This window comes from Giraffa tippelskirchi, chromosome 4 (assembly GCF_054371585.1).
Source record: "Giraffa tippelskirchi isolate mGirTip1 chromosome 4, T2T-mGirTip1v1.2.pri, whole genome shotgun sequence".
Classification (NCBI taxonomy): Eukaryota; Metazoa; Chordata; class Mammalia; order Artiodactyla; family Giraffidae; genus Giraffa; species Giraffa tippelskirchi.
Window position 1 is genome coordinate 4,629,694 of NC_137278.1, and position 15,790 is coordinate 4,645,483.

General features: G+C 48.4%; 1 protein-coding gene across 3 annotated transcripts in view; it reads left to right on the forward strand.

The window, feature by feature from the left end:
- SETX (senataxin) overlaps positions 1-3,547 on the forward strand; it is an 83,866-nt gene extending 80,319 nt beyond the window's left edge. For all 3 annotated transcript variants that reach the window (XM_081590826.1, XM_081590827.1, XM_081590828.1), the window contains one exon: positions 445-3,547. In XM_081590826.1, coding sequence (XP_081446952.1) covers positions 445-1,173 — 729 coding nt within the window. In that variant the 3' untranslated portion in view covers positions 1,174-3,547. The remainder of the gene's footprint in view (positions 1-444) is intronic.
- Positions 3,548-15,790: the final 12,243 nt, after the last annotated feature.

The following is a 15,790-nucleotide window of genomic DNA, read 5'->3' on the forward strand; positions in this document are numbered from 1 at the left end:
GAGGCAGGCAGTGTCAGGAAGCTCAGTGGGGTGATAGAGCCCTCCCGTGTCTGCGTCATCGAGGACACTAACCCCACTCATATGTGGTAGCAGAGAGCTTGAAATGTGGCTGGTGCGACTGAGGGAGTGAACTTCTAATTAACTGAAATTCAAATAGCTGCACAAGGCTACTGACAGCAGACAGAATTGCATGGCAGCGAATTCACCCACATAGCTTGAGTCACAGTGACAAAATGGCAGAAGTTCTTTCTTAGAGGTGGTGCCGAGTGTTGTTTTGTAGCAGCATGTTTCATCGTTCTGTATTCCATCTTATTTTTTCTTTCCGCCTTGTCTAATAAGTAATGGATTCTTGAGAATCTGTTCATGAGGGTTTATTTACTATTTGTTCCCAAGCACGTGAGTGTTTTTTGGGAATGTAATCTTCTTCCTTCTCTTTGTTTCAAGGAAAATAGGCACTGGTATCACCTGATTCAAGATGCACAGAAGCGTGGCGCCATTATTAAGACTTGTGACAAGAACTACAGACACGATGCAATGAAGATCCTGAAGCTCAAACCATTGCTTCAAAGGAGCCTTACTCACCCTCCTGCTGTCGCTCCAGGGCCATCCAGACCCCAGGGTGGCCTACCCAGCAGCAAGCAAGATGGTGAACTCAGCAAGACATCTTTTGCTTCTTCCTTGTACCACTCACCCTCTGACTCCAAAGAAGCCACAGTCACTGATGCTGCAAAGGATCCTGAAAGGCCACCCATTCAGGACTGGCTTCGGGACCCGAGACTGCTGCGGAGGATGGGCTTGGCCTTTGATGCCCAAGGAATAAGCCTCAGGGAGCCGCAGCCCTTGAGCCCCCAGCATTCCGGAGCAGCTCCTCCTTCGGGAGCGCCAGGCTGCCCTGGGAGTCCCCAGGAGCCATGCACCATTGGGCAGCAGGGAGTTGCCCTGAGCAACCACACACTTCACACACAGTGCGACTCTCCAACTGCTAGTACTGACAGTTCCACAGGCAAAAAGAACTGTGACCAGGAAGAGGGGGCGCTCGGCCCCAGGAGAGAGACCAGGGCCTTGAGTGAAGATCAGGAGTGGTGGGCGAGCTCCCACACAAAGAGGAACTCAGCCTGGGATGAGAGGGGCCTGGAGGAGGATAGCAGCTCGAAGAGGAGACGGGTTTTATAGTACAGCTGAACAACAGAGGCTGCCAGCCACAACCGTTGCTGCAGACCTCTGATGACCAGCTGACAGGATTCTCCAGATAAGACTGCTTTTTTCCTTAAAGGAGTTTGTTGCTGTTGGAAAACAAAATGTATCATAACACGTGGGCCTCTTGGTCCTTTTTGTCAGTTGCAAAAGCTTTCAGAGGACATTTGTGTATCAGTAATTATGTCTTTGAAGTAGGAGGTTTGCAGTGTTGATCTCTTGTTCTTGTAGAAAAGGAGGTCAGCCTGGAGAGGAGGTTGTAGAAGTTGGAATGTATATTTGTATAGCAAATAACAAAATCCTTTTAAAATTTAATCTGGTAGACAGCTTTTCTTTCCCCTGCTTAAAATGTTAATCATTTTCAACAGAACAAACCTTATATTTAAAAAAAAAAAAAAAAGATGTGAGGAGGGCAGGTCCTTTAAACCATTGTTATGGCAAAACAGATGGTTAACAGCCCAGATAGTCTGGCAAGGAGCTGAGTTTAGTGCTGGTGTGTCAGAGGTCTCTAGTTCTGTTTTTTAAAAGCAACTAGAGTCTTCTGGGGGAAACTTGGGAAGCATAAAGTTATGTTAGTTAAGTTCCACTGATGACCTTTGTAGACCAGGCACCCTGACACAGAATAGTGCATTTCTGTGACGAGTTCATCTTCTAGTAGTGAGCACATAGTTCTGTAGCTAAAATTCTCATTCTTCTTAAATTAGGAGAATATGAAATGAAAGCATAATTCTTGACACGTCATTCAGATGCCCCCAGCATGTTACGAGATTTCTGAAAAAAAAATCCAGCGGTTGCCAAGTGCAAGATCAGTGCTGAGGTGGCTTGTGTCAAGGTGTGCATTCCTTAGGTTGAGCCCAGAAAACTGGGTGTTCAGCATCTTCCCAAGGGGTTCCTGGGGACTTGAGACAATATTTTAGACAGGAAAGAAACATCCTTTAAAAAGAGCAGGCTGAAAGCAGTGCAGATACTTGGGAGTTCAGAACCAAAGAGAGAGTTGACAGATTTCCTCTTGTCTCTGGAGACCATTGTAACTGATGCAGATGCAGCGCTGTTGTGGGGCATCTGGTTAGAGGGCTTGTGCTTCTGCCAAAGAAAGTGGCTGTGGTGGGTGGAGGTCTAGAGACTTGGACGTGGACAGGGCTGCCTGATTTCAAAGCCTGGCTTTCCCTGCACACACACGGTGGTGCTGAAGTCTCACAGACGCGAGTGTGTGTTAACAGTCGACCAGCGTTTGCACCCGTGGTTGGTCATGTACACTGTGAAGCCCCCCAGCTAATCGGGGATAGAGAGCACATCCCCGAATGTGAATGTGCACCCTTTGAAGCGTCTTTGCTTTTCTGCTTTTTAAGCAGAAAGGGCTTTGTGTTCATCAGAAATTGTACTGAAGCAGGTTATTAAGAGCTTTAAAAGAGCATTTGGTTGCCAAAGGTTTAAACATTCTACTTCTCTGTTCCCCTTGTCCCTCCCTGGTGTCTAGAGCTCTGCTGATGGCGGTGGATACTCCCTGTCACCTGGGGAGCATGTGCTCTGTCCCCAGAGTCAGCCCCTGCTCCCCAGTCACAGAGGCAGGCTGAGCCCTACTTGGGGCTAGGGCTCTGTAAGCGTCCTGCCTGGCTTTTGGCAAGAAAGCTCATTGTTACTGTGTTTATTTTTCTCCTGTCTTGGTAGAATGCTTGATTTAGCAGACAGTTGTAGTGGTAACGGTTTAGAGAGTCTAGAAGGTGTGTTAGCTTATAGAAGAGGTGTGACAGACACAGCTGGGCCAGGAGCTTTGCCCACCCTGTTCACACAGCATGAATTTAAGTACGGGTTTGTTGCCTGTTCTCACACGTCATGTCCACCTTTTGGTTCACCATCCACCTAGTCTGGGAATGCAAGAAGTAGCACCTCAGAAAATCTAATGAGCACGTCTGTGTCCTAACAGCCTCTCCCAGCAGAAACGGTCATACCGACATTGCATTGGAAACGCACTGTGATTCTAGTTGGTGTACTTATGTATTTGCACAAAGCAGTTCGTATTACTGTGTGGCCTTTCTTGATGTAGCTGTCACAGCAGTGTTGTTGATGGGCGGTTAATCTGCAGGTGACAAATAACAGCTGTTACTTTTGTCCTCGCCATGGCATTATAAAAAAGTGCCCTGTCTTCTTTCAGTCTTAATTCTTTCAACATGAAAATATTCTACTTAAAATCTTGTTTTGTTTCTTTGTATATGATTTGCCTTGGAATTACTGTGCACGGTTTATTTAGTTCTGTTTCCATGTATTATCAGGAGCAAATTTGATAAGTACATGTGAATAACCTCCTGTAAATGAGTTTTATAACAAAATTGTACTAAACTATTTTCTAAAGTCAGTTTTGCAGATTGATAGTTTCCTTTGCTGTAGTGTTCTTTCTGTGCTCTGAATTCCTAGCCAGGATTTGGCAACAATAGCCCTGTTGTCTCTGTTAAAACCTGAATATTAAGAGAAAATGGCAGAATTAAAAGCAGAAACAAGAAAACTGACACGGGTTAGGAGTTATTGAATGAAGATTCAGGGAGCTTCCCAGATAGCCCATTTAGTCCGCCGTTGGACTGACGTTCTCATCCAGTCACAGTGCTCCTGGCTTCTCATCTCTTCTGGAATCTTATCCCTAAGGTAGTGAGTGAGGTGTGTGTGGCCAACTGTGGTCAGTTACACGTTGAGATTTGGTCCAGAAACACACGCTCACCTCCAGGCTGAGCTTGGGAGAGCGGAGCAGATGAACAGGGACCCACAGGAGGAGCTGCGGGAGCCCCAGTGGGGGCGCTGGAGGCAGATGGCCAGGCCAGGGGTAAGCGCTGGTGGTTACAAAGGAGAGCATGTTCTCCAAAAGCAGTGGCTTCAGGGAGCACAGTTGGACATTCTGAGCTCCACCCGGACGTGGGCCCCGCCAGCCTCGCTGGGCCTCCTGTTCAGCCGGGACGGAGGCACCCACCACCCGTGAGGGTAAAGGGACGACCTCGGGAGGAGTCCTGGGGCGATGTGAACTTGCCAGGAGACCTGATGAGAGGCACGTGGTCTGTGATGGCCGTTTTATCCACACGGTTGGTTCCTGCAGCAGCTGCCGCGGGGATTTTTAAACTCTATCCTGACCAATACACACGCCATCACCACCACCTCCTGGGTTTCACCATTTATTGTTTGAGGAATAAATTATTCAAAAAGGAAACTAAAATTTAGCTTCAGCTTAAGTAGAACTTAGTGTTGTGTAGTACCATGAAGGCAGTTTCTGTACACAAAGGATCCCTTGGTAACTCTTAAAGGACCTGAGTTACTGTCACTCTGTCCTACTAGACAGGAGGTGCTTGCCAAGTCAGACCACGTAAATGGTGTCCTCAGGTGACGCAGCCCCACCCCACGGGAGCTGCTTCTGTGTTCCCTTCCTCCAGCTTGGGCCAGCTCTGCTGGTGGACACCATAGCCTTTGTTCTCAAGCAGTGTTGCAAATCAAATTGTTGGTAGTTTTCAGCCTGGGAGGTGTACCTGGGAGTCACCCAGAGAACTTTAAAAATTCCCTCTCCTGGGCTGTCCCCTAGAATTGCTCATTTCTTGGGCCTGGGAGAAAGTACTTGCTGCCTTTTTTTAAGAAAAAATCTTGAGCTCACTCCAAGGTGATTGCAGTGAGCAGCCAGTCTTGAGGCCTGGCTTCTCTGGTCAGGAGGAAAGGAGAGCAGCCCTGGGGCACACTGGGGTCTAGTCTGCCGCCTTTAGTACCTCGTCCCTTACAGGGGCTCTGGAGGGGGCGTGGCCCACCCCCAGAAGCCATCTGGGCAGGCATCCTTTTGTTGAGATTCCCAAGGACACTGCAGTGGGACTGGGAAGGAGAGCCAGGAACAGCTCAGTCGGGTTGGGGGATCCTGATGCCATAGAGAGGAGGAGTTAGAAGGCTGCCTGTGGAGTATAGGAAGAGCCAAGTGAGCCTGCATCAGGTCTGAGCAGGAGTGCCCACCGGAGCTGGCACATGGAGGGGACCGAGCAGGGAGTTTGGTGGTCACAGGAAATGAGGCAGGGGGTCTGCCTTAGCTCTGCCCTTGGCTGTGGACAGCTCCCAAGGACCTTCTGTGGGCTTTGCTTCTCTACCTGAAAACGACGGTTGGGGTGTTAGTTCTCTTATTTCACTAATAAGTTCTAAAATTCCAAGTCCCAAACCCTGACGTCCTGGAGAAGAGGCTAAAGAGCTCAGTGCCGACTTCCCTGGCAGTCCAACGGCCGAGGGGTCTCCTGATTCTGAGCTCCTGCAGCTCCACATTCAGAGACCCCCACTGCCCCCATCTCAGATACTGACCCAGAATCACCCCAACACAGCTGGGCAGGGAGCCTGCTGATGGCACCCTCCTTTGCCCACATCTTGGCGGAGAATGTCCTCAAAGATTCTGTTTACGTTCACAGTTCCTTGGGTTTCACGACAACGTTGTTGTTCAGTCGCTCAGTTGTGTCCAGCTTTTTGTGACCCCATGGGCTGCAGCACGCTAGGCTTCCCTGTCCTGCACCATCTCCTGGAGCTTGCCCAAACTCATGTCCATGGACTCGGTGATGCCATCCAACTATCTCGTCCTCTGTCATCCCCTTCTCGTTAGATGATTAAAGCAACAAATGAACCTAAAACTAACTTTCTTAGGTCCCCTATACAGATCGCATTGTTGACCCTTACACTGTAACAGAGTTCTGCTCAACAGAGCTCACCCTCTGGGGGAAGCAGTAAGAGAAAAGAGATGTCAAAAGTAACAGCAGGGGCTCCCCACACACGACACTGCTCAGGCCCGCAGCACATCTTATCTGGGCTCCTCTGGGCGGAGGGATGGGTTTTCTATGAGGTTGGGGGCCTCTCTCCTGGTCCTCCAGAAAACAACAAAGTATTGCCAGCATTTCCTTTACCACGTACGCCCCTGGTATCTGTAACTGAAATAGTTGACTCTGATCTTTTTTATAGTCTACTTCCATAAAAATGCATTTTTATAAGCTGCTCTTACAAATTAAATGTTTAATTTTTTTTTTAATTTTTTAAAGAATTGAGAAATTTCATTCGAGGCAAATTTGAGGAAAACAACCCAAGAAGAGCATCTCACAAATCTCTGAAAACTGTTCCTGATTTTCTTTTTAAACCCTTCAAATGCCACCTCTTCTAACAGTATTTAAAGAGATCTAGTAAATCTAATCAAACTTGGTGAGTCTAAAGTTCTTTTAAAAAACTCATTTAATAAAACGTTCTTAAACTTTTCCATTTAATCCTAAACTGAACGATTCAGTAGGTTTCAAGTTGAAATAACTTATCTGATGAAAATGCCAAATTTTCTTTAATGTTAAAACCCTTGAGCCATCAAATACATTACTCTAAGTAACATAATTTGATATAAAAGCATTAGTAGTATGGTTTCAATTTACTACATTATCTCAAGTTTAATTTTCAGTCTTTCCAAAGTTAGAACGCAACTGAGATGGGATGGTTTTTACCTTCCCGAACGCCTTAAGTTTGGCAGCCCAAGCAAGTTGGGCTGCAGAGCAGCTCCAGTTGTGACCCCGGGATGGTGTGTGTCCACAGTGATTGTCAGACCACTGACAGGCACAGAACTGGCTCTCAAAACTCTTGTGAAATTAATTGTACACATCAGAGCGTATATGAGGCTAATGCAAAATGAAAGACATAATCAACACCTGTGTACCTCTGCCCCATCATAGGAAGCAGGACATGACTGACACCAGGAAAGGTCACTCCATGCTTCTTCCAGACACCCTCCCGCCTCCCCTTCCACCTAGTTGTAAACATCATCCCGAATTCTGTAGTTTGCATAAACTTTTGTCATATCAGTTCAGTTCAGTCACTCAGCTGTGTCTCTCTGCAACCCCATGGACTGCAGCACGCCAGGCGTCCCTGTCCATCACCAACTCCCTGAGCTTGCTCAAACTCATGTCCATTGAGTCGGTGATGCCATCCAACCATCTCATCCTCTGTCGTCCCCTTCTCCTCCTGCCCTCAATCCTTCCCAGCATCAGCGTCTTTTCAAATGAGTCCGTTCTTCGCATCAGGTGGCCAAAGTATTGGAGTTTCAGCTTCAGCATTAGTCCTTCCAATGAACACCCAGGACTGATCTCCTTTAGGATGGACTGGTTGGATCTCCTTGCAGTCCAAGGGACTCTCAAGAGTCTTCGCCAACACCACAGTTCAAAAGCATCAATTCTTTGGCGCTCAGCCTTCTTTATAGTCCAACTCTCACATCCATACATGACTACTGGAAAAACTATAGCCTTGACTAGACGGACCTTTGTTGGCAAAGTAATGTCTTTGCTTTTTAACATGCTGTCTAGGTTGGTCATAACTTTTCTTCCAAGGAGTAAGCATCTTTTAATTTCATGGCTGCAGTCACCATTTGCAGTGATATTGGAGCCCCCAAAAATAAAGTCTGTCACTGTTTCCCCATCTGTTTGCCATGAAGTGATGGGACCACCCATGCCATGATCTTAGTTTTCTGAATGTTGAGCTTTAAGCCAACTTTTTCACTCTCCTCTTTCACTTTCATCAAGAGGCTCTTTAGTCCTTCTTTGCTTTCTGCCATAAGGGTGGTGTCATCTGCATGTCTGAGGTTATTGATATTTCTCCTGGCAATCTTGATTCCAGCTTGTGCTTCCTCCAGCCCAGTGTTTCTCATGATGTACTCTGCATGTAAGTTAAATAAGCAGGGTGACAATATACAGCCTTGACGTACTCCTTTTCCTATTTGGAACCAGTCTGTTGTTCCATGTCCAGTTCTAACTGTTGCTTCCTGACCTGCATACAGATTTCTCAAGAGGAAAGTCAAGTGGTCTGGTATTCCCATCTCTTGAAGAATTTTGCACAGTTTGTGGTGATCCACACAGTCAAAGCCTTTGCCATAGTCAATAAAGCAGAAATAGATGTTTTTCTGGAACTCTCTTGCTTTTTCGATATTTTAACGGATGTTGGCAATTTGATCTCTGGTTCCTCTGCCTTTTGCAAATCCAGCTTGAACATCTGGAAGTTCACGGTTCACGTACTGTTGAAGCCTGGCTTGGAGAATTTTGAGCATTACTTTGTTAGCATGTGAGATGAGTGCAATTGTGTGGTAGTTTGAGCATTCTTTAGCGTTGCCTTTCTTTGGGATTAGAATGAAAACTGACCTTTTCCAGTCCTGTGGCCACTGCTGAGTTTTCCAAATTTGCTGGCATATCGAGTGCAGCACTTTCACAGCATCATCTTTCAGGATTTGAAATAGCTCAACTGAAATTCCATCACCTCCACTAGCTTTGTTCATAGTGATGCTTCCTAAGGCCCACTTGACTTCACATTCCAGGATATCTGGCTCTCAAACACAGTTCTGTCTCAGCCTCTGTGGGATCTCTGGGTCCTGGTGCGCACAAGGTATGTTTGAGCCCTCTGAGTGTCTCTGGCGGGTATAAGGTTTGATTCTAAATGCGATTTTGCCCCTCCTCCCGTCTTGCTGGGCCTTCTCCTTTGCCCTTAGACTTGGGGTATCGCCTCAGAGTCACTCCAGCGCCACGCAGCTGCCACTCCAGCACATACACCCCCAAATTATATTTACTCAATTTTGTACTTGATGTGATATATACAATGCATATCCTGTGATTCAATTTTCTCCCCCTCATCCTTACGTTTCTGAGACAGCTATAGCGGTTGTCCATTCTTTTTGGGTGGAGGGTAGTATTCTGTTTTAAGAACATGCCAGAGTCTGTCCATTCCACTCTGACGCACACACACAGAGGAGCTTTCCCAGGCAGGACTCAGACCTGTGTCACGCAGGGACACAGGACCAGAAGGCCCTCCAGGACGCCTGGCCGTGGGTGCTTCTGGCTTGAGGCTGTGACATCAGGGCTACAAACAACAGCATGGTCAGGTGCCCCCTTTCCCGGCAACTGAGTGGTGAGGACAGCCTGCCAGGTGGGGCCTGGTTGGAGTCCCTCCCCTGGTCTGCACCCAGATCCCCTTATCCCACCAGTAACCAGTAACGCCGGGGGCTGCGGCCGAGAGGAGCTAGGCCAGGCCGGGGGCCGGGGGCGGCGGCCGAGAGGAGCTAGGCGGGGCTGGGGGCCGGGGGTGGCAGTGAGAGGAGCTAGCCCATGCCCGAGGCCGGGGGCGGCAGCCGAGAGGAGTTACCCCAGGCCCAAGGAGCAGCGGCTGCGTGGGCACAGGAGGGCCGAGAGGAGTTACTCCACATTCAAGGTCAGGAGGGGCCGTCGTGAGTAGATACCCCTTGTCCAAGGTAAGGAGCAACGGCTGCACTTGGCTGGAGCAGCCGTGAAGAAATACCCCACGTCCAAGGTAAGAGAAACCCAAGTAAGACGGTAGGTGTTGCGAGAGGGCATCAGAGGGCAGACACACTGAAACTAAAATTACAGAAAACTAGCTAATCTGATCACACGGACCACAGCCTTGTCTGTCTCAATGAAACTAAGCCATGCCGTGTGGGGCCACCCAAGACGGATGGGTCATGGTGGAGAGGTCTGACAGAATGTGGTCCACTGGAGAAGTGCATGGCAAACCACTTCAGTATTCTTGCCTTGAGAACCCCATGAAAGTATGAAAAGGCAAAAAGATAGGACACTGAAAGATGAACTCTCCAGGTCAGTAGGTGCCCAATATGCTGCTGGAGATCAGTGGAGAAATAACTCCAGAAAGAATGATGGGATGGAGCCCAAAGCAAAAACAGTACCCAGCTGTGGATGTGACTGGTTGGTGATAGAAGCAAAGTCCGATGCTGTCAAGAGCAATATTGCATAGGAACCTGGAATGTTAGGTCCATGAATCAAGGCAAATTGGAAGTGGTCAAACAGGAGATGGCAAGAGTGAACGTCGACATTCTAGCAATCAGCGAACTAAGATGGACTGGAATGGGTGAATTTAACTCAGATGACCATTATATCTACTACTGTGGGCAAGAATCCGTTAGAAGAAATGGAGTAGCCATCATGGTCAACAAAAAAGAGTCCGAAATGCAGTACTTGGATGCAATCTCAAAAACGACAGAATGATCTCGGTTCGTTTCCAAGGCAAACCATTCAATATCACAGTAATCCAAGTCTATGCCCCAACCAGTAATGCCGAAGAAGCTGAAGTTGAACGACTCTATGAAGACCTACAAGACCTTTTAGAACACCCAAAAAAAGATGGCCTTTTCATTATAGGGGACTGGAATGCAAAAGTAGGAAGTCAGGAAACACCTGGCATAACAGGCAAATTTGGCCTTGGAGTACAGAATGAAGCAGAGCAAAGACTAATAGAATTTTGCCAAGAGAATGCACTGGTCATAGCAAACACCCTCTTCCAACAACACAAGAGAAGACTCTACACGTGGACATCACCAGATGGTCAACACCGAAATCAGGTTGATTATATTCTTTGCAGCCAAAGATGGAGAAGCTCTATACAGTCAGCAAAAACAAAACCGGGAGCTGACTGTGGCTCAGATCATGAACTGCTTATTGCCAAATTCAGACTTAAATTGAAGAAAGTAGGGAAAACCACTAGTCCATTCAGGTATGACCTAGATCAAATCCCTTATGAGTATACAGTAGAAGTGACAAATAGATTTAAGGGACTAGATCTGATAGAGTGCCTGATGAACTATGGACAGAAGTTCGTGACATTGTACAGGAGACAGGGGTCAAGACCATCCCCATGGAAAAGAAATGCAAAAAATGCAAAAAAGCAAAATGGCTGTCTGAGGAGGCCTTACAGATAGCTGGGAAGAGAAGAGAAGTGAAAAGCAGAGAAAGGGAAAAATATTCCCATCTGAATGCAGAGTTCCAAAGAATAGCAAGGAGAGATAAGAAAGCCTTCCTCAGTGATCAATGCAAAGAAATAGAGGAAAACAACAGATTGGGAAAGACTAGAGATCTCTTCAAGAAAATTAGAGCTACCAAGGGAACATTTCATGCAAAGATGGGCTCAATAAAGGACAGAAATGGTATGGACCTAACAGAAGCAGAAGATATTAAGAAGAGGTGGCAAGAATACACAGAAGAACTGTACGAAAAAGATCGTCACGACCCAGACAATCATGATGGTGTGATCACTCACCTAGAGCCAGACATCCTGGAATGTGAAGTCAAGTGGGCCTTAGAAAGCATCCCTATGAACAAAGCTAGTGGAGGTGATGGAATTTCAGTTGAGCTATTTCAAATCCTCCAAGATGATGCTGTGAAAGTGCTGCGCTCGATATGCCAGCAAATTTGGAAAACTCAGCAGTGACCACAGGACTGGAAAAGGTCAGTTTTCATCCCAATCCCAAAGAAAGGCAATGCCAAAGAATGCTCAAACTACTGCACGATTGCACTCATCTCACACACTAGTAAAGTAATGCTCAAAATTCTCCAAGCCAGGCTTCAGCAATACGTGAACCGTGAACTTCCAGATGTTCAAGCTGGTTTTAGAAAAGGCAGAGAAACCAGAGATCAAATTGCCAATATCCGCTGGATCTTCAAAAAAGCAAGAGAGTTCCAGAAAAACATCTATTTCTGCTTTATTGACTATGCCAAAGCCTTTGACTGTATGGATCACAATAAACTGTGGAAAATTCTTTAAGAGATGGGAATACCAGACCATCTGACCTGTCTCTTGAGAAACCTGTATGCAGGTCAGGAAGCAACAGTTAGAACTGGACATGGAACAACAGACTGGTTCCAAATAGGAAAAGGAGTACGTCAAGGCTGTATATTGTCACCCTGCTTATTTAACTTATATGCAGAGTACATCATGAGAAATGCTGGATTGGAAGAAACACAAGCTGGAATCAAGATTACCGGGAGAAATATCAATAACCTCAGATATGCAGATGACACCACCCTTATGGCAGAAAGCGAAAAAGAACTAAAGAGCCTCTTGATGAAAGTGAAAGAGGAGAGTGAAAAAGTTGGCTTAAAGCTCAGCGTTCAGAAAACTAAGATCCTGGCATCTGGTCCCATCACTTCATGGGAAATAGATGGGGAAACAGTGGAAACAGTGTCAGACTTTATTTTTGGGGGCTCCAAAATCACTGCTGATGGTGATTGCAGCCATGAAATTAAAAGACACTTACTCCTTGGAAGGAAGGTTATGGCCAACCTAGATAGCATATTTAAAAGCAGAGACATTACTTTGCCAACAAAGGTCCGTCTAGTCAAGGCTATGGTTTTTCCAGTGGTCATGTATGGATGTGAGAGTTGGACTATAAAGAAAGCTGAGTGCTGCAGAATTGATGCTTTTGAACTGTGGTGTTGGAGAAGACTCTTGAGAGTCCCTTGGACTGCAAGGAGATCCAACCAGTCCATCCTAAAGGAGATCAGTCCTGGGTGTTCATTGGAAGGACTGATGTTGAAGCTGAAACTCCAATACTTTGGCCACCTCATGCGAAGAGTTGACTCGTTGGAAAAGACCGTGATGCTGGGAAGGATTGGGGGCAGGAGGAGAAGGGGACAACAGAGGATGAGATAATTGGATGGCATCACTGACTTGATGGACATGGGTTTGGGTAAACTCCGGGAGTTGGTGATGGACAGGGACGCCTGGCGTTCTGCAATTCATGGGATCGCAAAGAGTCAGACACGACTGAGCGACTGAACTGAACTGAACCCCCTGATCACAGGAGCCAGCCTCTGTGGGTTCCATTCTTTGCAACTGAAATGCCTTGACTAGAATACCCCTTACCTAGCAGTCTACCCTCCGGTAGTTACGGGGTCTAAAGACCAACCCATCCTGCGGTCCTAGCATTGTCTAACTCCTTGACATGGCCTTACAGTTAACACGAGGGATGGTTAATGACAGCACCCCTTTGGGGCAGAACAGACCCTGGTAGAAATAGATCCTGGCAGAAGGAAGATGTCTGCGATCTCATGGGAAGGTGAGGGTTACTTTTTGCTCTATGTATGTGTGTACACGTGACACTGCTCCCACATGGCAGGTTTTGGGGCGGGGGAAAGAAGGAAGAGATGGGCAACAACAGCGGGTACTGGTCACTTGCTTGGGCCAGCACTGTACTTCAGTGACCCTCGTGATAGCTCTGTGATACAGGTGCTAGTTTTTGTTGTTGTTCGTTTGGTTTGGTTTTTGCCCTGCAGTGCAGCTGGTGGGATCTTTAGTTCCCCAGCCAGGGGTTGAACCCACACCCTCGGCAGAGAAAGCCCAAAGTTCAAGCCCCTGGACCACCAGGTGCTGTTTTTCACATCCCCGTTTCACAGATAAGGAGACTGAGGCAGAGAGGGATTGAGTAACTTACCCAAGTTCGTCCAGGTAGTAGAGGACAAATTGGAACCCACATGGTGGGACTTGAGAGCCCCTCATTGCCATCCCTTCTGCCTTTGAAAACATGCCCCTCCCTGCCCCCTGCCCTCTACTCAAGGAAGGAAACGTGGGCCCTGGGTCAGCCGTGAAATGTACAGTGCAGGACAGCCCCCATCACCTTGGGTATCGGCTGCAGGCACAACTCCGGGAGCTCCTGGGACTTCGGGCCCCATTTCAGCAGCTCCTGGCCAGGTCCCCAGGGCCACCTGCAATATCAGCAAAGGAGGCGTCCTCTGACCGGAAGTTGTCAGCAACGCGGCTGCGCAGGTGCACCCACCTGGCCTCCAGCCTTGGCCCAACCTGGCAAGATGGCAAGGTAGTCTCAGGGAGCACCCTGGGAGACCCTGCTATGTGTGTGTGGGGGGACGCATGAGTGGGCCAGTGAGTGGGGAAGAGGGCCATTGGCAGGGGCAAAAAGTAAAAGGGTGGGATTTTGCATATCCTTTTTAAAAAAATAATTCATTTGGCTAAGCCAGGTCTTAGTTGTGGCATTCGGGATCTTTAGCTGAAGCACGTGGGATCTAGTTCCCTGACCAGGGATTGGACCCCAGGCCCCCTGCATTGGGAGCTCAGAGTCTTAACCACTGGACTGCCAGGGAAGTCCCATGTGGATCATGGGATCTTTCAAATCATCTTTTCAACTTAAATCGCCCAGTCGACTTTTGATGCCGTGCCCAAGATCTCCGACCAAGACACTTGTGGAGCCTCAGTGTTCTCAGCTGTAAAATGGCTCTATTCCCGGAGTCCACTTCTCAGCTTCATCTCAGGGCTCCTTGATAGGTATATACAGCCTCAGCCTCAGCACAGGGCTTAGCACGGTCTTAACAAATGCTGGGCACACTGTGTGGGGTAGGGGGAGTGTTTTATGAAAAGGTACTGGACATGCACATCAGAAAATATTAACAATTATTAGCTTTGGATGGAAGATTGTAGGTGATTTTAATTTAAAAATTCTTATTATCTAGCATTTCTGTTTTTTCCAACTTCCCTGAAGTTGTGATTTGTGTTTTATAAAAAAAACAAAAACAAGTCAAGCTTCTCCCTGGGCTTTTACCCTTTGCTCATCTGGCCTGAGATGTGCAGGGGTCCCTTAGGGACTGGGGGAGACTGGCCTAGCTGGAGGTGCCATGCTGGGTCAGGGGTGCGGGCATGGAGGGAGCCCCCTCTCAGCCCTGCCTGCCCAGGCCTGCGGGGAGATGCCCATAGCTGCTCCCCAGGTGCCCATAAACGCCTCCTAACTGTAAAAGTGCCGATGCAGCAGGCCTGCTTATTTAGAGGGGGCGTGTGGGGGAAGTGGGCAAGGCACTTTCCCTGACAGCAAGGCCGTTTGGATGACACCTGGCTCCCCAGGGCGCCTCGCTCTGCCCTGGAGCCGCTGCAGGGGCGGAGGAGGGGGTTGGGCCAGAGCTGCAGGCCCTGTGGACTGGACGCCCCCTGCCCGCCTCCCCCCGCCTTGGGCTGCACACCCAGGTTCACGCTCTTGCTGTCCTGAATCACCTCCTGCCCCTGCTTCTTAGTAAGCGTGACTTCAGGCAGGTTACCTCCCAAATTGGAGCCTCGACTTCCCTCTCTGTTGACTGGGTAGACCAGTCCTTCCACCTAGAACATTCTCCATCAGTGACAATTTCACCCCCAATTTGCGATGCCCGGAGGCACTTTTGGTTGTCGCAACTTGGGAGGAAAAGCGACTGTCACCTGGAGACTCAAGGCCAAGGATGCTGTTAAACATCCTACCTGCACAGCACAGCTGCGCGTGAAGTTTGTGATGGTAAAGCCTGAGGACGCCCAGGCAGGGCCCGCGGACAGTGGCTGTCACCATCCATGTTGTGAAAGCGGAGCCTCTCTCAACCTCTCAGAACCAGATGTCCACACGTGAGGTCTGGGACCAGGACGCACCACTGAAGAGGCCGGGCTTTGACTCTGGGCTCTGCTCACCTTGTTTTCTCCCTCTCCCCGCTGCCTGGCAGATGTCAGAGTTTGCCAAATGGCCGCTGGCAACTTTCCCTCCAGCCTCTGGCCGGGGTCAGGGCAGGCCGGGCTCTGCCCACCTCCTCCCCGACCTCTCAGGACCCTTCCTGGGGACACACCCAGGGTGACACCAAGGGGTGTGTGTGTGTGTGTGTGTGTGTGTGTGTGTGTGTGTACAGTAGAAGCTGCTGGTGCCCGGCCCAGAGTCCGTCTATGGGAACCAGCCCTGCAATGTCGCAATGCCTGATACAACTCACAGCTGCCCACCTTCTGTGCTGGGGGGCCCCCAAATCCAGCATGAAGCCCATGACATGAGTCTACC